This window comes from Tauraco erythrolophus, chromosome 7 (assembly GCF_009769465.1).
Source record: "Tauraco erythrolophus isolate bTauEry1 chromosome 7, bTauEry1.pri, whole genome shotgun sequence".
Classification (NCBI taxonomy): domain Eukaryota; kingdom Metazoa; phylum Chordata; class Aves; order Musophagiformes; family Musophagidae; genus Tauraco; species Tauraco erythrolophus.
In genome coordinates this window covers 60,075,816-60,096,274 of record NC_141471.1, presented here as the reverse complement: position 1 = coordinate 60,096,274, position 20,459 = coordinate 60,075,816, and the positions used below count along the sequence as shown (strand labels likewise).

Sequence of the window (20,459 nt, the reverse complement as noted above, 5' to 3'; positions counted from 1 at the left end):
TTATGATCATCGTTCTGCTCTGCTGCTGGCAGTATGGCAGGGTAGATATTACAATACTCAGAAGTCCCCTATTCATAATAAGTTACATTCAATGAAAGTTCAGAAATTATGTTGTCAGATGAGTTTGAAGACTCTCTCAGTCACTCGCTGCCCGTGTGCTTTCTCAGAGAGATCAAGCTGTGAAATAACGCGTGTGTGCGTGTTCATCATCTTTTCCTGCACACGCTTACGGTCAAGCAACTTCTTTATGCAGTGGTCAAATAAAACATTATTAGCTCATCATTACCATCAACCATGTGATGGTGGAGGAAACGCGAGAAGACTTCTGTGCTTTGCTAGATACGTTTTCGTTTCATTTCCTGAAGGCAGCGTCCTTCTTTTAGAGGCCACCTTCATCAAGCAGACACCCCAACTCTGCTTGGAGATGCTCATACCTCTCTGTTCACAGAGCCCAGGTTAGTGGCAGTGTGATCAGCTGAGGAGGTTGCTGCTTGTCCTGTGTCATCTTGCTTTCATTTTTCTCTCACCCACATAGGAAGCTTAGGAAGAAAAACACAAAAAGTTTTGGCTCTGAATGAGAACTGAACAGGACATTTTTTTTCCATCTTGTTAAATATTTTAAGATTTGAAAACCATTCCTTTTTTATACTCTGATGAAGCTTAATTGGAGAGAGAGATCAATCCTCTGTCATCCAAGAATAACAAATATTGTAGTGGTTAGGGCACGATGTGGAAGAGGGAGACTTTGCTTCTCTACAATTTCTGCTGTTCCAAAAATAAGTATCCTCTGGCCATGACTGTTTTGAAGGCAGATCAGATCCTCTTTAACACATAATATCTGTAGTCTTGTTCCAGAGGCTGTGAAGTCGTTATAGTAGCAAAAATAGTAATACAAATGGAGCAGCAAGCATTACTTTACCTCATAACATACCTCGCATTTATGAAATTTTGAAGTGAGACTTTTACAGCTTTTCATGTTGAGTTGTAGGTCACAAATTCAGTGCCACTCTTCTGAGGGGAAAGGACATGCTGCCTGCTCCCATCTAGGCAAGCTGCTGTGGCTTCTCTGGACATCTGAAGGACGGACACCTTTGCTGCTGTTCACACTGCAGCTCAAAGAGTGCTGTTCTGCTAGAGCTCTCCTGAGAAGTTATTTTTGATTTGGTCTCGCGTTTGGCATTCCCATTCAATGAAGGGATGGTCTGGGAAGGTCTGATGTGCTGTGCTGTGTGACTAATTAAAGGCCAGAAAAGGAGAATGACTCTGGTTAACCTTCCTACCCTCATAAAATACACCCCAGCTCAAGCTGCCATTTTGATTCTGCAGCAACCATTGCTCTGCCAAAGGCCTTGCTTTCTTCATTTGCTATAGGGACTTTCAAGCCACTGATCAATGCTAGAATGGCTGGGTTTTTTTTTCCTGATGCCATCATCAAAGAACCAACCCAAATGAATGTGTGGATAAAAGAAACTGGTAAGAGAAAGTGAGACAAAATTACATAGGACTGTTTGGGATATCTAAGGTGGTTCTTCAGTGCAGAGACCTATGATGAAGTCCTGCAGGGTCTTAGTCCTTTAAAAGTGTAAATGTTGCAGAGTCCTGGTTTTGAAAGGAAGATGTGCTCAGATTTTTAATGGCCTACATACAACCAGAGGGAGTATGAGTTTGCCTGTACACTTAACAAGGTGTTAACAATTAGAATAAATTTTAAAGTAGTTTGTAAAGCTTATTTTTTGTAGGAATTGGATAAATTTTGTCTGGTGCTTCATTCCGTGAAAATGTGTTAATCCAGTTGCTTGTGAATTCAGATCTTTTATCCTAGGGAACATCTCCTTTGGACGTTGCAATTCGATTGAGTTGCAGGCATTAATGAACTTAAGTCTCCGTTGAAATGCTTATAGTGTTTCTTACTGCTTCTTTCTAGGGGAATTAAAGGAAGACAATAAGTTTGACAAAAAAGATCAACCTAGTATGAGGGATGAATCAAAGAAAACAGATGGTAAGGACCACATTTTATTATATTTTGTCACCTGTTTTTATATGCAGTCTAGTGTTTCCTAAACATTCATAGTCTAACATTCTAAAGCCAAAAAATCGTGTGGTAACCCAAAACAGATTTAACAGAAACAGTCATAAACTTGACAAAAGCCATTGGGGCGTTCTGGGGAAAAATCATCCCTTTCACATAATGCCTAGCACCACTTACTTGTTCTGTTGGTAAGCGTTATCCATCATTTTTGTGCAGTGCCTGCAAGAAAAATCCTGGATTATTAGAGCTGCTTAATAGGAAATGTGGATTTGTGAGGTTCTATCCTTCTGACTTTCTTTGAGCTGTATTCTGCTCTCTGTTAGGACAGGCTGCATGGAAGATGCAAAAAACAGAGCTAATGAAAAACCTGCCCCTATTTTTCATGATTGCACATTATACTACGCTAACACAAACACAAAGCTTTCCTTGACTTAATTATCTGAGGAGGAATTTGCCAAGTGCCATTGAACCACAGGTGTGGGAAGCAAGCAGGAGTGAGCACATGGGCATAGAGGTCCTATTAAGGGTGGTATATAAAAGGGTTGTTGCTGAAACATTGGTGAACCAAAGCAATCCCAGGTCATAGGACGGTTTCTTGGTCATCTGGGAATAATTTCAAACGAGTCTGAGCCTAGTGCGGAGGTCCACAGACATTTTAGTAGCCTCAGCAAAGCAGAAAACCAACTATAAGGTTTATAGCATGTTTATTCTTTTGCACCTCCTCAGCTGTGTACCACAGGGCTCTGAGATGATGTCTGAGCCTGGATTGCTCCAAAAGTGATTGCTAAAGTATTAGGTAGCAAGATAAATGGAAACAAATGTTAGGGCTAACGTTTTCTTTGTGTATGTCTCAGTGAAATCCCCTGAAACACAGCTATTCCTAAATGTAAATAATACAGTACTTCGTTTTGATGGTCCAGAAAGACAACCTCGTAGTAAGTACTGCAGTTTAGAATAATACTATGTTTTCTTTTATTGATTCCTTTTAAGAAATTACTTAAAATTCCCATTACTCTAGCAAAGTGATAAATAAGAAAGAAATGTGATACCTCAACTAAAAACGCAGAAAAATTCATCTAGAAGCATGTATTAATTTCAGACACATATATACATACATTTTTTTAAGAGGTCCCTTAGCAACAATTGTTTAGGAAAATTCAATTATTTTGCTAAGAGGTCGTATTATTTACACGCTTGAGTTAAGTGTCTGTCAGGAAAACAGTCTTGAGCAAGTGCCATTCACAACTCTTTCTGTGGCGATGCAGGAATTAAGCACAAATACTCAAATAACATGTGACTCCTCAGATGTTCATGAATGTGTGCAGTGCTGTGTGTTAACTGTCAAGGCCCCAGAAGAATTAATGGGCAGAATGGCTACTCTCCCCACCGCAGCGGGTGGTGGCAGAGCAGTGACTGTGCTGGGAGGCTGCAGCCCTGGCAGGACCAGGTGGATGCAGAAAGGCTGGAGCTTCTTTAGAAGGACTGAGGAGCATCAGCCCAGCCAAGAAAGCAGACCTGGCAATCCCTAACTTTGAAGACCAGGTTACATTTGAAGGCCTGCACTCTCAAGGTCTCAGAAGGATTAAGGGGCACCTATTTAGTTAGGCTGGAGGACCAAGAAGTGAATGTTTCATGCTGACTTGAAGAGTGAGGGTGTGAATTTAGTTCCTTGCAAGTTGCTAGTCTTTGTGTGGTGTTAGTTATGTAATGTCTGTTTGTTCTCTGGTAAGGAAATGTTCTGCTCATCCTCTTAGGTAAAAGACCAGCACCATGGGACAGGGTGATTACGTGAATAAGCAGCTGTAACCACACAAGGACAATTTGTAGGCTGAATGTTTTTCATTCAGATGCTGTAGAGACAGATTATAGCTAACGATCTCATGGATAGGAATCAGGAGGAAAATTGTGAATGATGCACCTTAGAAAGGAAAGTGCTGGGGTGGCCCTTGTGTTTTGACAAATACTGCGCAACCTGTTCTGTCCATTACTCCCTCCAGAGCGAATCTCCTTACCAGCCATGTGAGGGATGCGGAGAAAGGAACATTATCATGGATAATACATAGCTGTTTGCAGACTACTGAAATGTTTACCTGAACATATGCTTTCTCACAAGCCAGTACGTGGTCTTTCATGTGCTGGGAAAAAAAAGATTAAGCAGGGGAGTTAGAAAGATTGAGGTTACAGCTATAATGCACTCACCACATGTAGTTTGCTGGTGAATGAACCTCAGCCTGGACTTTTTGCAGGGTCAAGGGACCTTGGGTTTTACAGCCTCTGTTCGGTCTGTGGATGGGTGTATTCGTATTAAACAGGCGCCCATTTGTACAGATTTACCATGAGGGCTTCAGCTTTCTCACCGCCACCCATTAGCATCAGCTGGAGCCCTGCACCCAACTGAGGTCAGCCTGCTGCCTGCGCAGGCATCCCACACCCAGAGGAGAAATCCACAAAGTGTATGCTGCATAAAGCTTTGCAGGATCTGTGTCCAAGTTGCTTTTTAAGCATATACAGAGGACGTTACTGTAATGTCTTGTTATTGGAATGCATACATGCCAAAATGTTTCTAATGCATTTATCCTTCTACTGCGTGGGGAAGCAAGTGGGCAGGGACACACAGAATAACTATCCCATGTGGACACGAAGGCTTTGAAGCTGCATGTCTATCCTGTAGTCACAGGTGTGAAGTGGAGCTTGTGTGTCAAGAGTTAGCTTGAAGCTACCCACAAAGAGTTAGGTGGACATGCCTCCAGAAACAGGGGTCAGGCTCATTGAGACAGCGAGGAATTACATATTCATCTAGCCAGAGCTTCATCAGACTGACTTTTTCCATACCAAAGCCAACTACTTGAAAGCTGGCGTGAGGATGGCTGTGTAAGCTGGCAGTCATGCCTTAGATTTTGGTCTTAACTACTTCAAAATCCTGTGCAAGTCTCCTGAACGTAGGCTAGTCTCCTCATGTTAATCTAATCTTCATATTATTGTCTTTTTTTTTCTGTGGGAGATACTGCTTCTTACTCAGTACTGCCCTTTTTTTCAGTTCCAAGAAAAGAGATACGGGGCTGCCATTTTCCACAAAAAGGCACAGCCCTCTCAGAGACATCATCAGCACAAGCAGTTCATCAAATGTTTCCTGTGGGATAGAACATTATTAAAGCGTTTTGGAAACCCTGATTTTCCCATGTGAAATAGTTGTTTTTCAACACTTTGAATGGAAAATTGTAATCAGTCCCATGGAAATAATTTTTATCTACATTCACAAGGTTTCTTTTTTTGCAGTCTTTTTCTGTTCACAAAGCTGACAACAAATGAGACAATTATTCCCCCCCATTACCACTTTCGCACGTTATCTCTACCTCCTCATTTTTTTCCTACTAGGAAAAGATTCTGCAGCATTAATACAAAGTTTTCAGTGCAACTTTGTTCCAGGGACCAAAACACAGTTTGTTCAAATATTCTTTTTCAGATAGCAACTACAGCCAAGTGAAAGGTTCTTTTTTGTGTGTGTTTGTCCTTGGAACTTACTATTCTAGTGGTAACATGCAAGTTTGCAGGCTACAGGACAGAAACGTACGCGATATTTGGATCTTGAACAGCGAGTAGATACAGAGAAAGCCCTCAGCACCCTGGATGCATGTGATGAGCAATGCTCCCACCTCGTGGTCAAATCCTAACCCTGCATTTTGACAGGTCGTAGTTTCAAAAATGCATTCCTCTATGCAGTGCAACGGCGTGCAATATAATGTAATATAACATGAAGAGCTCATAACAGGCTTACCATAAATTGAGTTTTTAGCTTGCTTTATTTTGATTTTGTTAAGCTATACTGTTGCTTAACAGTAGTTCAAAGGCTTTCCTATGTGTTCTATGCATTGCTCATGCCAACGTGTAAAGCCAGCTTTAGGTCTTAATTTTTCTTGACAATCATTCCTTGATCAGCAAGTAGAAAATTCCCTGATTGTAAAGGTAAAGTACAGGGGCTTAATTTCTTTCTGTCTCAGTTGTCCCCAAAAGTCAAGTGACAGAGTAGCTGGCACAGAAGGTTGTTATCTGAGAATGCCTATGGTACTGGAGCATGGTGATGTGAAGGAACCACGATGATGGCTCCACAATTACCCAGGACATAGTTCAATTAACAAGATTCTTCCCAGTTTCATTTAAGGACAAAACAGGTTTTTGCGAAGCTGTTGGACCATTTAAGAACTGTCTGTCTTTGCAGCCTCCTGCAGATACAGTTTTCAAGTGTGTTGATGGAGCCAAGACCACTACATAGCAATGAACGCTAAGTAGACTTCTTCAGAAAAACCCTGCTCGTGTAATCTGCATAATGCCAATGTTGTTTTAAAAGAGGTTACTCAAGCATATAAATGAACAGCGTTTGTCTATATCTTCTCGAGGGAGCTAAAAAGGTAAATTTCAGGTCATATAAATAATGGTGCCATTTCTATTTCTGTTCCAAAAGATTTCTCCATTACTGTCAGACGCAAAAGGCCCATTTCAGTTTGTAAGGCAAACACGTTGAATTCCTCCTTGCTGCTTGATAGTGCTTTTGATATTATGTGTCAGATTCCAGCAGCAATGGCAAATTGGAATTACAATAGTCTAAGATTACTTCTAAAGACATTTTCCTTCTTTTTCTTACTTATTTTTATGGCCTGTTATTTGAATTACATTAGAGGTTATTGCCCCAAGTTAGAAATCGGGAAGTGTTGTACTGATACTTTCTGGAAGAGCTTGCTTGAAAACTTGAGGGCATTTTGCTATCCAAAAAGACATATTTCACCATAACTTACCTCCACTGAACAATTGCTCCAATGTCGTGCAATATAGGATAACTGGAAGGGGTAAAAAGCTTCTGTGTCTTTTAAAATCCTTCTTGTGCTCTTTTTAAAAAAATGAGTGTGTCTAATTTAGCACCTGAGGCAAGCTCAGGGATTTGCACAGGGGGATGTACTCTGAAGAAGGTTTTATGCAGTTTTAATATCAAATAGAAGATGAACATGATGTGATGTGATCTTTGAAGCGAAATACGAAATACATTCTTATCATCCTGACCTCGGGAACGTTACCTCGCCATGGCATGCATGCTCAATGAGAATACAGGAAAGACATAGAAAGGTATAATTATGCAGATGATTTTGCAGCTTGTCTGTTCTCTGTCTGTGTGTATAAATCTTATGGAAAGCAACTGGTTTTCTATTGACACTTTCATGTATCTCTTTTTTGGCCTGCTTTTCATCTTTCAGGCCATGCCAGGTAGTTAGAAAGTCCTTAGGACGCTTGATTGCTTTTTGCTTCTACTTTATGTGAAGTCACAGATACACTTGACAGGCTTAAAAATTGGGAATAGCATTTGGCTTGACTTCAGATTTAGGTGAATATTTGGAATATTCATTCCAGATGCACGGTGAAAAAACATTCGCTGTAGCTAGTTAGGTGGGGATTTTGAGTAGTTAATGTTGAACATTAACAGTGAACAATTTTTCAGGTTACCTTTGGTTCTGTAAATACAGTTCTGCTCAGAGATAACATATGGCTGCATTGCTCCTCAGGTGTAACATCCATGGTCCTAGAGGCATAGAGAAACATGTAACTCATGCAGTACATTGCGGAAATTCCTCCTCGATTTTGCACAATCAGCCATTTTATAGCACCAGACATTACTTCTGATACAGACCTTCTTACCCCATTTACAGACCTTCTTACCCCACCACTCTCACTCTGAGAGTGGTGAGGCAGTGGAACAGGTTGCCCAGAGAAGTTGTGGATGCCCCATCCCTGGAAGTGTTCAAGGCCAGGTTGGATGAGGCTTTGGGCAACCTGGTGTAGTGGAGGTTTTCCCTGCCCATGGCAGGGGGGTTGGAACTAGGTGATCTTTAAGGTCCCTTCCAACCCTAACCATTGTACTCGGCACTGGTGAGGCCGCACCTGGAATATTGTGTCCAGTTTTGGGCCCCTCGCTTTAAGAGAGATATTGAGCTCCTGGAGCGAGTCCAAAGAAGGGCAACTAAACTGGTCAAGGGGCTGGAAAATAAAACTTATGAGGAGCGGCTGAGGGAGTTGGGGCTGTTTAGCCTGGAGAAGAGGAGGCTGAGGGGAGACCTGATTACGGCCTATAAATACTTGAGAAAAGATGGTGGGGAGTTAGGGGAAGGGCTCTTTACATTAGTGATGGGTGATAGAACAAGAGGAAATGGGCATAAGCTTAGTCAGGGGAGATTCAGGTTGGATGTTAGGAAGTATTTCTTCTCTGAAAGGGTTGTCAGCCACTGGAATAAGCTGCCCAGGGAGGTGGTTGAGTCCCCATCCCTGGATGTGTTTAAGAATAGGGTGGATGAGCTACTTGAGGATATGGTTTAATGGGGATTAGGGATGGTTGGACTCGATGATCTCTAAGGTCTTTTCCAACCTAGAAATCTATGAAATCTATGAAATTCTATGATTCTATGATTTAGGATAATTTGCCCGTACAATGCTGTGTAGAAATTCTCTGCTTCAGCAAGAGGAGAATCCTCCTTGCTCTTCCCGCTCCATGAATTTGTGTCTGATCCAGTGACAGTCAGACCTGCATTTCCCTTGACCCTGAAAGAGAAACAAGATCACATCCAAAGAGAATGACTGAAAGGGAGAAAAAATATGAAACAGCTCCTCAAAAGAGGTCCGTGACCTTTAGCTTTCATCTTGTCCCTTCCCCAGTGACCACCTAGCTTCCAATTTGAGCATACCAGCTATAGGTTTCTTACTAGATAAGGACTCTGATAAGGTAGTTTAAGTAGAAACGTTAAGAAGGAAGAAATCCAACAGTCAACTGTATGGGAATACAAATATGAAGACTGTACTCTACAAACTGCCAACTGGATGCTTGGTGAGTACCTTCACTTCAGCTTTATGTGCTGAACCTGCTGCCTGATCTCTCTCTGGGGGCAGAGGCAAAGGGACATAAGTCCCCTCATGCTGCTCAGTCTGCAATTCTGTACCATTCAGCCCACAGAAGCTGGACAAAGAGAAGAGGGAGTCAATTTACGGGTTAGTTTTCTGAAACTCATACCCTAATATTAACCTTTACTACTTATTACCATTAGTTGGTCCATTGCTATACAGTTCATTCTTTTCTCTACTTCTGAACTGCTGCTTTGCTGTTCTTCATGTCAAAACCTGCAACTTGGAGACAATAATAAATGTAGAAGAAGAAAACCAGCAAGTGATATTAGTTGAAAAGTTGCTATTTTGAATCAGGCTAAAATATTTAGGAATTTACGTCTTAAGTCAAAACAAGTGATTGTCAAAAACTGAAGAGGCGCTGAAAAAAAATCCAAATGAGAAATTTTGCTTTGAAGTGATATTTCACATTTTTTAGCTAGCTTTAAGTAAATGGTAAAAATAAAAGTTGTGTTTGAGTTATGTGAAAAGCTCAGCTTGATCTTTCATTTCCTCTCCACCACCCTCCCACCAAAAAGTCTACTCCCCAACAATCATTTTTGCCATGAGAGAAAGAAAGCAATTACTTGTGTCTGACCCAGAGCTAAGTATTATCCTAATTTTTCAGTTTAGTCACTCAATCAAAGAACCAATTACTTGCTCAGTGCTAATTGCAAAATTCTGATTCATATATTTGACTGAAAACTTTGTTGGCTTTAATTATTATTCTGTCTATGGCAGCTCACTCCTTTTATGCCTTGAAAAGCACTGGGGGTTTTTGTTTCCATCCATGACGGAGCAACTCTTCATGAAAACCATGACCTAGCTTTTACCTCAAACATGTTCAGAGCTTTGAATTATGTTTGATTATCAAATATAGAATAAGCTTTCACACTTATTCCTGTAGGTTGCTTTGCATAGTAAGTATCTAATTTCTTTCATACATGCTTTACCCAGGAAACTCAAACGTTATTTGGTGTAACCAAACTTTTACCAATTTATTCATTGTGGTTTTCTGTGCTGTTACGTACTTCCATAATGTGCTGGTAAACAAACAACATATATTAAACATAAGCTAATCTCTTTCTTCTGTCACTGATGTGATCTCAGGTCAAGCGTAATACAAGCTGTCAAGCAAACACGCAGCTCAACATCAGCGTAAACAGGACTAGAAGTTCTTTGACGTCATGAATGATTTAGGGATAATTATGTGCCAAAGCTCAAAACTCAGAATACTTTCTATGCTAATGTCATTTCTTCTCCTAGTAGAATGAATGTTAAGCACTTGGGTTGTCTGCTAAATTAGAATGACGGTATTTAAATTCAGTTACAAAACAAGTATTCAAAACTTTTTCCCAACAGCGTTTATTCTTATTTTCCCTTGCTTTAAACAGGATGCAGGCACCTTCAAGTAACATTCTGTTTTCTTTGGAAAAAATAATCACCCTAAAATTTCTCATCCATTGTAAAGACAGATAATGGAGATGAATTAACTCATAATGCATATTTCTTCTTTTTTTCGCTGATATTCTGAACTTCGTTTCTTAGGCTTCATTCGTCTCTGGTGCAACAGAAGCAAGAGAATAGCATAAATATGCAGAATTTATTTCTTCATGGTCTTAATTTTGTTTGAAAAAGCTTTCCGAATGGCTTTAGTAGGAGACAGGATCATCCAGTGCTGAGAGCTGAGCACTGAGATTTTTGACATCTTCATTTTATTCTGAGCACTAGGAGTAGCTTTAATAGTGCTTTTCAGATGGGGACAGGATACGGCTGAGCACACTTTAGCACTCAGGGAAGACAAGAAATTCCCAGGCTTTTGGGGAATAAGCTCATAAAATTAAAGATGTTGAATAAGTCCACGAGAGGAATTAAAAGTGGCAGATCAGCAATCTGTCCCACCAGCTGCAAATACTTCCATCATTTGTAGTAGGAAGGTTAACTACCTTTTGGATTATGGCTTATCTGAGATACATTTACCCAGGCTGTTACTTCCCCTCATTGTGCACCGTATCAGTAGTAATGTGTTTTATGATATCAATTGTCATACAGCAATTTGTCATTTCTGTTGTCATTTCACCCAGTGCCTGGGTGGAGCAGGGTGCTAGAGAAATTTGGAATACTCTTACCCTGAAAAGCCTAGGCTTTTAATAAGTGAGGATGGAGGCTGCTTTCAAACACCATGCAGCTTTCCTAGGAACACTTGAACAACCATTCTGGGCCAGACCAAAAGTCTCTGTAGCTCTCCTTCACCTGCCTGTCAACATTTCATAGCAGAGATCTTAATGAACAAAGAACAAAACCAGAGCAATGCCTCCCCTCCACACCCTTCTGTCTTCCAGAGAGCTAAGGCAGAGGTCAGATGTCTGACTTGAATAGCCTCTGATGCATTTTTCTTCCATTGCACTGGTTAATTATCTTTAGAGCTCTGGTGCTCTTTTGTGTACTGGGCACTGAGGCAACACAATTCAAAATTTACTTAGGCATTATGTGAAAAATCACATCTTTTTATTGGCTTCAAATTTACTGCTTGCTAATTTAGTTTCATAACCCCCTTCGTGGACTGCGAGAAACAGTTAGTAATTTCTCCCTACTCACATTCTTAGCACCACTCATGAGTTCATTTACCTTTTATTAGATTCTCCCCACAACTCTCCTTTTTCAGGCTAAAGAATCATAGCATGCATAAACTTTGTGTATTCAATTCTCCTTCAAGTGCAACCCTTTTGATATCTGCTGTTTATGTTAGTACGTAACACCGACAGTCTGTGCTACACACATGGTTTTGGGGATGTGACAAGAGAATCTGATTTTAATAGAAATGAGAAAACCTGTAGGATTCCATTTTTTTTCCTTAAATTTTCAAGAATGAAATATACAAAATACGAAAATGCTCATTTTAATATAATTGTGTGCTGCTTTTTTTTGGGTTGATATCTTTATATGTTACATCATAAAAGCATGAAAAGGCATCACCATAGGGAGCTCAGTAAGGGATGTACTGAATGAATATGGCTAACTGAGGCTCTCTTCTTTTGCTTTTTCTTGTATTAAAACTCTAACTCAGAAATATCTTGGGGTAGTAGCACCTCAGGGGCGATGTTATTTGGTGGTGTGGTGAAGTTCTCCCATCCTGTAGAAGTGCTCGTGCAGCGTGCTAACAAGATGGGATTTGTTCATGCCGAGCACTACTTTTTCACAAGGGAACTGCAAGATCACCACAGACTGCTTAGAAAGAAAACCTGAATGTGTAATCCTGGGTAATTGTGGTGTCATCTTGTGCTTCCTTCATAATGAAGTATGGTTATAATGCTGAAGGGATGCGTTTTTGAGCAGAGGAAACAGGGACCGTGCAATAACCTCACAAACGCTTTCATCGACAGGGACAGCCAAGCAAGCTAAGGAGGTTGCGAAAACAACCTGCCCACAAAATCCTTATTCCACATCACACTGTCCTGAAGTGTGCATTCAGCATTTATTTTTTAGGAGAGAGAATAACATTCTTTTATATGCATTTTGAAAACCATAAGGCTCGGTCTTGTCCTGACAGCCTGACCTGGCACTGGAGGCTGTGGGGAGGTGTCCTGAGCCCTCTCCAGGCAGCGCTGTGCTTTCGGCACCTGGGAAGGAAGGGGTGGAGGGAAAGGGCAGACATCTGGCTGGAGGGGCAGAGCTGCCCACCTTCAGAAGCAGTGCTGGAAGAGGTCAGCTCTCCACTTCCAGCTGGTACAGCCAGCATCACGCCTGGGATTTACGCTCGGTGAGGAGCGTGAGTCATTACAGAACAGGTGTAGTTTTTGAGTCAGTCTAAGCTCTCCCCTCAGTCTAAATGCCTCTGGGGCTCTGTTCTTGTTCTCCAACTGGGTAGCAGATTGTGAAAGTCTGCATTAGACAGGCATAATAAATGCCAACTGTTAAAACGGGTAGTTCTTGTAAGGCCTTGGACTCCAAAGCGTTTGTTTGATCACAAAAAGAGAGGCAAACGTATGAGATTAATCACTGATTGTGCAAAACTGACAGCCAGCTCCCTTGCAGTATGGGTACGGTCGTATGCTGAGTCATTCTGTGTGAGGGAAAAGGCAAACCACAGTGCGTTTTCGCGTCAGTACGTCAGACTGTATAGTGACATTGTAAATGTATATATTCATAGTCCAGCAAGCACAAGGTAAAAATGCCGTAACGGAAACTGCAAGCTGATAGCAGAAATGGGCTTAATCTCCTCACAGTGGGTGCTGGTATCACATGAAGAGCTGTAGAAGTCACTGGTATTTGCGTCAGTGATCAAGGGGAGGGTCAATACTCAACCTCGACAAACAATATAAACTCAACAGTGACGCTGAAGGACAGAGATGTGCATTCAGACAAGGCTATAATAATGAAATTCCATATATGCCAAGTGAACCACTTAAAGTTTTCCTGTGTACCAAGCGCTGTATATTCATTCTTTTTCCTCTTTCGATTCCCTCTGTTGATATTACACACATCTGTTGATGTGTACTAATATTCGCACTGCATCTATTGTGAAATGAGAAAGAGGCTGAATCGCATCGGACTAAGGTAGTTGTAGGGAAGCTATATTGTATCCAAAGGGAAATTCCACTAGGAAACCAACACATCTGCTCCACCAACTAGAAGAGCCATTTAAAGCCAGTGCTCTACCGGAGTGTTCTCGTTGGAGCTGATGATGTGGCTAACAGAAGCAAAAAGCAATATATGACTCACTTCTCTGCAGGGAACTTCTAGAGTCTGGAAGAAAAGCATTGCATTCTCCCTCGTTTCACTAACGAGGACGGGAGGGGTTAAAAGTCATGTGAATATAGATGGCGTAGAAAGGGGAGATCATGTCAGGTGGTACTTTGAGTTCTGTTTCACATTCCTAGTGTGATTCAGCAAATCATTTCAGAGATTCAGAAATAATGACTGCTCAAAGATGTCATTTAGTTAATGGACTAAATATATCTAAATACATACTAAATATCCCAGATGATTTCCTTTCCTTCTGGGTCAGTATTTTCTCTTATGATACATCTCACCGGATTGTTATGATCCTGTTAATGACAGTAAATCAGGCTGAAAGTTTTAGGTGGGAGACATCAAGGAAGTGTAGTACTATTATTATGGCCATTACTACTGCCCATTGTAGATTATGCTGTGGGTAGTGCTGCTAATGTGACAATTCAGTCTACATAAATCCACTCAGCGTCTTGAAATTGCATCAGTGAGCAAGATATATAGCAACTTACAGGGGACCATCCTGAAAGGAAAAGTCCCCCTGCTAACTACACAGTAGACGAAAATGATACCAACTTGCTAACAGATCTGTGCAGCCACTGCTATACGTTCATCAAAGAGAATGCAATCCAGCAGCAAAGCCTTAGATCTTGGTTTTGCCAGTCCTTGTTTTCCTTTGCCCAAATGCTACTTTAGAATAACAACCAAACAATATATTATTGAAAGCAAAAGAACCTAATTTTCTGAAAGGGGCCAAAGAGATTCTGATGTAATCACACCTTCTGAAGCATGCCTGGGCTTACAGATAAATTTATTTCTTGGGCTGCATCCTCCCTTTCAAATGCACTTTCAAACTCTGCTGACATAAGCATCGTCAGAATAGCAGTAGCTGAGCAGAGTGCCAGGCATATTCGGATAACTGGCTGGGACAATCAATATAGAGTAAAGTATTCATGTTCCTATTTGAAGCTTTTCCAGAGGATTTCTAAAAGAGAATATGAGGAGGGTTGGATAGTGTGTCCTCTTTCATTAGAAACTGTCCTCCTTCACTAGAAATACAGAAAAAGATTTATTTTCTACATTTCTTCAAGGAGATCTGTTCATTCTGAGGATTCACTAGTGGTATATCTACATAGAAAACAGTCATGTTCGCACATTCAGGGTAGTGTTAGTCAAATACAGCCTGATTTTGAGGCAAAGGGATTATAAACATTCGATGGAGGAGTCAAGCAGATTGTAAAATGCACATATTTTGTTAGATCTCAGGCACCTGTCCATAGAGATGGCTGTGCTTTTCATTGCAAGGTCTTTGGGAGAAAGGGCCTTTTAAAAGGTAGTGCTCTTCTGCGTTTGGAGCATTTTCGCTTCTTCACCTCAGACCACACATACTACATTGTCACTTTCATGAGCAAAAAGGTACTGGAAGAGCTAGTGAGCAAGGGTGATCAGAGAGCCCTACAGCAGAGAAACCTGATGGGATTCTGTTACACGATACCATCGATGCCAAAGGTTGAATTCCCACTGGATTAGTCAGAGCACTATGGATTTCACTTTGTGTAGGTCAGAATGGTATTTCCAGTCGAACCAATAAGAGATACTGTTTTGGTGTGCCTCACCTTGCAGCCTTTCAACAGTTAAGCAAAGCTGCACTGCTTGGAGGAAATGAGGCTGTCTAAACTGATACCCTTCTTTTTCTTTCCCAGATTACCTGCTCCTTGGAGAAAGCCAGCATTTGACACTATTCTTTTTCTTTTTTTTTTTTCCAGATACGGAAGAGTAAAAATGTATTAAAAAAGAGACTGCAAATTTCTTTCATCATTTTAGCTGAGCTTCTTCATTCCTGTTCTCCTCCTCCTTCCACAAAGACCAGTTTATTGGGAAGGCATTAAACAACTTTCAAAACACTCCTCCTCCCATTGGCTACTTCACAGCTAATGACTCTGGGTTCTAGGGTGGGGGCCTTGGTTTTTTTTGGTCAGCTTTATTTTTGTTTGTTTTTTTTTGTGTATGTGTGCATTTTTTGTTGTTTTGGGAAGTTTTTTTGTTAAAAAAAAAAAACAAAACAAAAACAAGTGGTGATTTCCTGATACGGATGGATCTATTTTACAGGACAGGTCAAGCAAATAGATGAGAGTCATCTTCCAAAGCCAGTATTGCCCTTTGCTATGCCTCAACTTGTGAAACCAACATTAGGATGATGCAAAAGAATATTAAAAAAAAAAAAGCAAACCAACAAACAAACACACAAAACCAAAAAGAAAACTTGATAATACTTCAGTTTTACTCTTTTTCTTTTCCCCAAGAGTCTTTTCCAATTGCTGGTAGACAGAATTCGACATCAATTTTTGCCCTCGACGTAGAAGGTTTTATTAATAAGAGTGGTGAATTTGTAGAGTCGTTTGACCATTTGTTAGGATTTGATGTCTTTCCCAGATGATGCAATGATAGCGAAATGTTTTTGTTTCTAAACAGCAGGCAGACTCACTCAGCCCTTGATTTTGTTCTGGTTTTGCAGTTAGTAACAGGAAAGGAATAATCCATGAAAGCGATGTTCCCTTGGGGCAAATGTTGTTGTCAGACTCTGAGAGCAGGCACTAATGAACTGCTTGACGAGCCTGCCTTAATTTGAGATTACAGATAATGAGCTGCTTCCCACGTTTGTCCATGGGCTACTAGTAACTGCCCTCTGTCTGACCTGAAGATCTAAGAGAAGAAAGGCAGCAGGGAATCACACAGATCAGTTTTTACTTTCATCTCAGTGTGGTCTTTTTTTCATCAGTGACTGAAAGGGCAGGCCAAAGAAGAGGGAAAGCGTTGCTGGAGAAGTACAGACAGACAAAACCAAAATGAAAAAGTGTGTCCTAAATACACTGCTGGAGACAGTGGATAAAACTGTCTCATCCAGTGGAGTTAGACACATGGGAAGTAGCCATCATTTTGGTCCATTTAAAGGAAGAATTGTTGAAAACTTAGCTTGCTCGAGCCTTGATTCAGGAAGGTATCTTTGTATAAGAAACGTCAGACACGAATGTAAGCGCTTTTCTGGCTTGGGATCTTGGTAGAGATTCAGTTAATTGTAAGTAATTTTACCTGTCTGTGGAGATCAAGACACGTACATACACTTACACCTGTTTTTTGCCAAACTCCTTTTTGTTCAGGATGAGGTCTTGCTGTGTTAGTTGTATATGTGTTTTTCAAGGAATTAGACTGCTGTCATGGCTCTTTGCTGTGTAGAGAACATGCAAAACATTGGCTTTGGAAAGTAAATCTTTGGTGTTTCCTTTTCATGTTCAAAAGCACAGAACTTTACCACCAGCCTATATTAGAGCTTGATTCTCTGTTCCTGCTTCAGCCGTGCATGTACAGGGACGAGCTTCCCACGCCACTAGCAAAAATCACAGCAGTGAGCTCAGCCTAAATCCACCTTTAGACATGAATACCTTCTCACTCAGGAGTGTTTGTATCTGGGATTTTGATTATTGAGGCCAGAGACGTTTTGAGTTCTTTTTTTGGACACCAGGGTTTGAGTTTGTTCAAAGCCAGAGATTTAGATTAGGTTCGTGCTGCGAAAAGGTTGCACTTCAATCACATGTTTTCAGAAGGAAGAAGTACAAAAATAACCCTCGTGGTTCTTAGAACTCACAATTGGCTTCACCGAACAAGCTCACTTGAATGAAATGAATGTAAGGGCACGTAATGTTCCCGTTGGTGAGCTCCTGGTTCAATGGCAGCTCTGGGGTAGATTTCCTGAGGCAAGCGGGGTGCTGGGAGCACCGTGGCCCCGCGGCCAGCTCCGAGCACACTCCGTGTCGTGTGATGGGCAGAGGGCTGGGTCACCACGTAGCACTTTCCCACCTCCCCTTTCCCCCACTCCATCAGCATTCAGCCCCGATAAGAGTGGTACAATATGACTTCCAGCCCTGAGCAGGCTCTTTGAAGGCACATTGACGAAATATCAATAATGCAGAACTAAATACCGCAGCGGTGACTCAATCCCTGCTTAGTCAGGCTTCTCCCTGAACTCAGGGGCAGCATACGCTCGCCAGGTGTTTGGTTAGAGGTGCAGGATGATTTAGTTCATATTTTTAAAGTTACCCTTACCTAATATACAGTGACTAAAGATGCCTTAGATTATGCACAGTAGAATAGTTAATAATAATAATAATAACCACCTGTATCTTTTTCTTCATCTGCTTCTGATACATATTTTTTTTTCTTTCTGGGAGTGACTTCTTTCAGACAGCTAAGCCAGACTGCTGAATTCACAATTGGTCAGTTCGTATTTCCCATGCACTGGCACAAAGGTGTGCAATCAGACCGGAAAATGTTTTTCCTCAGTTGTTAGGGTTTTTCACCACCGGCAGGAGCTAACAGGGGAAGTGGTGGATTTGCGGTCTCGTGGGGACTGCAGATCCGAGCTGCCGTTCTAGAGGAGGTGCTGTAGTCAAAGTTACTGATCTCCTCAGCACACAGATGTGCAGCAAAATGTTTTGCAATATCCAGGCAGTCAGAGCTAGCTCAAACATTCTCCTGCTCTTTCAACATCATTTGAATAAGATATGGTGGATTATTAGCATTTTTTAGAATTTTTTGTTGTCGTATAAAAAAAATCCCCATGAAATCTATTAGCTTGGAAATACATAAAGTGAAAGTGAAATCTAGAAATGGAAGTCATACAAAGAGACTAGGCTAGATGAAAACGTCTATTGTGGGGTCCCCTCCCAGAATGACACCTACATTCCCGTACTCCACCCCCCAGCCTCCCTGGAACACTCTGCAGCGTTGTGCTAGTGCATTGTGAGCCAAGGAACGGTATGTTTAGACACCTCCCAGTTAAACTAGAGATCAGCCACTGTGCAATTGTGTAAAAAAAAAATAAAAATTAAAAAAAAATAATTACAGAACTGCTTCCTCTTATTTTATTCCATGAAAAGAAAAAAAAAAAAAAAAGTGGAAAAGGATTAGGTGTTCATCAGGTAAGGTTTATAAAGAGTGAGAAAGGATTTCTGTTTTTACATCCTTACCTAATTTTCCCCAGAGGTATAGAAATCATGTTGTCAGATGCCTGCCTTTTCCATCCTCGGTAAGACTATACAAGCAATGAATAAGCCAGAAATTCTGCAAATATAGGGCCCATACCGTTGGCTTCACGCTGAAATTCTACAAAATTATTTGAGAGCGCCCACCAGCAGGCACAAAGGGGTCTTCTGCTGCCAGAGTGCTTCTTACGGAGGGCACGCAGGCTGGGAAGCTCTGTGGTAGAGACGGCACTCTTCCACCTTTGTGCAGGGACTGCTGGTGCTCTCAGAAAGTTTCTGCCTTTCTGGCAGAGCACCAGACATCATCTGCTTCCAAGAAAGAGTTGTGTATCTTTAGAGGGAGAATCCAGGCACTTTACGCCCTTAAACCAGAGATACCATTGCAAGTATCCCCATCGGTGTTTTTTCCTTTAGCTGGGACTGATGTTCAGGGAATTAGCAGACTTTGACTCATGGTGACGTAGTGCTTGAACTCCTGGACTCACTATAATTTAAAAAAAAAAAAAACGAAAAGAAAAGAATATATTTTTATCCCGTTCATTATTTAAATGGCTTAAAAGGTGACAGACAGTTCTCTGGGCTGCCCTCAATCAGTAATTTGAACCGTGCATTCTGTGACAACATGCAAGAAGTGTTCACATGTGAAAGAAGGGATTTGTTGGGGTTTTTTTATATTAATTTTTTAAATATAAAAAACTGTGATGCACCCTCTCAACATGCTTAAGTCATCCAGCTTTCCTTACAAACTACACTTTTTTTTTTCAAAATTATATGATCAGATTTCTATGTTTAATTATAAAAAGATGATGGATGTCACTAATGTTTTCCATGTTTGAGAAAAAAAGTAGATGCCAGAAGCCAGCTGTTTTTTGCTGATGATAAAATAGGTGGTAGATTAAAAAAGAAAATTTTGCAATTTTAGACTGAAAATGTATTTCAGAGTGGTCAGAGTAGGCAAACTGATGCTTGTCTAAAAGTGCAGACTTCTGTATAGCTCCAGCTGGTGTGAACACACTATGTATTAATACAGTAGGATGTTTAGCATCAGAATGAATCTGGAACTTTGGAGCCTGGCACCTGATGGGTGAACAAGGAGTCAAATTCCTTTTTCTCGACGTTTCTTATTTCAAGCATAAATTTTGTGGTTGGAGAGAAACTTTATGAAATGTAGTTGAGAAGAATGCCAGAGAAGAATGGTATATGGTGGTGTTTTTGCAAGCTGCCCTTCGAACATGCAGATCTTTGCATGTGTACTTTCAAAGCCTTACAAGCTCAGTCTGGAAGCAAAAATGTTTCGAACTAGGTAGGTGATAGTGCTGTGCTGCTTTGTAATCAGAGGTCCATGAGCTCTCCCAGCCAAAGGCACATCCTTCTGCTGTTAGTCCTTGCAAACTCTACAGTGGGTCTCAAACGTGGCTTTTTATTAAAAAGCGCAATAATCTATTCAAATTAGAATGATGGAACCTGACAAGAACAGTACTTTTTTTGCTTCAACTAAAATAAACTAGTCTATCTCCAGGAACTCGTGAGGTGGTCTTAAATATTTCTTATTGGCCTCTTTTTCCTCACATCTCATTCTATAATAATGAAACGCATCATCTTCTGATGATCTATACCATATGTTAGCCATTTATACTCAGCAAATGACAGCACAATCAAGTCCTTTTCTCTTAACTCTTTTTTTAATCCATCACCTCACCCAAGAGTTAAAAACAACAGAGCAATCTTGTGCTTTTGCATATGTT

At 40.8% G+C, this 20,459-nt stretch overlaps 1 protein-coding gene across 1 annotated transcript in view; it reads left to right on the top strand.

The window, feature by feature from the left end:
- Window positions 1–20,459, top strand: part of PDE1C (phosphodiesterase 1C) — a 274,905-nt gene that overhangs the window by 238,747 nt on the left and 15,699 nt on the right. Inside the window, exon 16 of the mRNA XM_086614381.1 lies at window positions 1,925–1,999. Within this exon, the coding sequence (XP_086470507.1) occupies window positions 1,925–1,999 (75 nt within the window). The remainder of the gene's footprint in view (window positions 1–1,924; window positions 2,000–20,459) is intronic.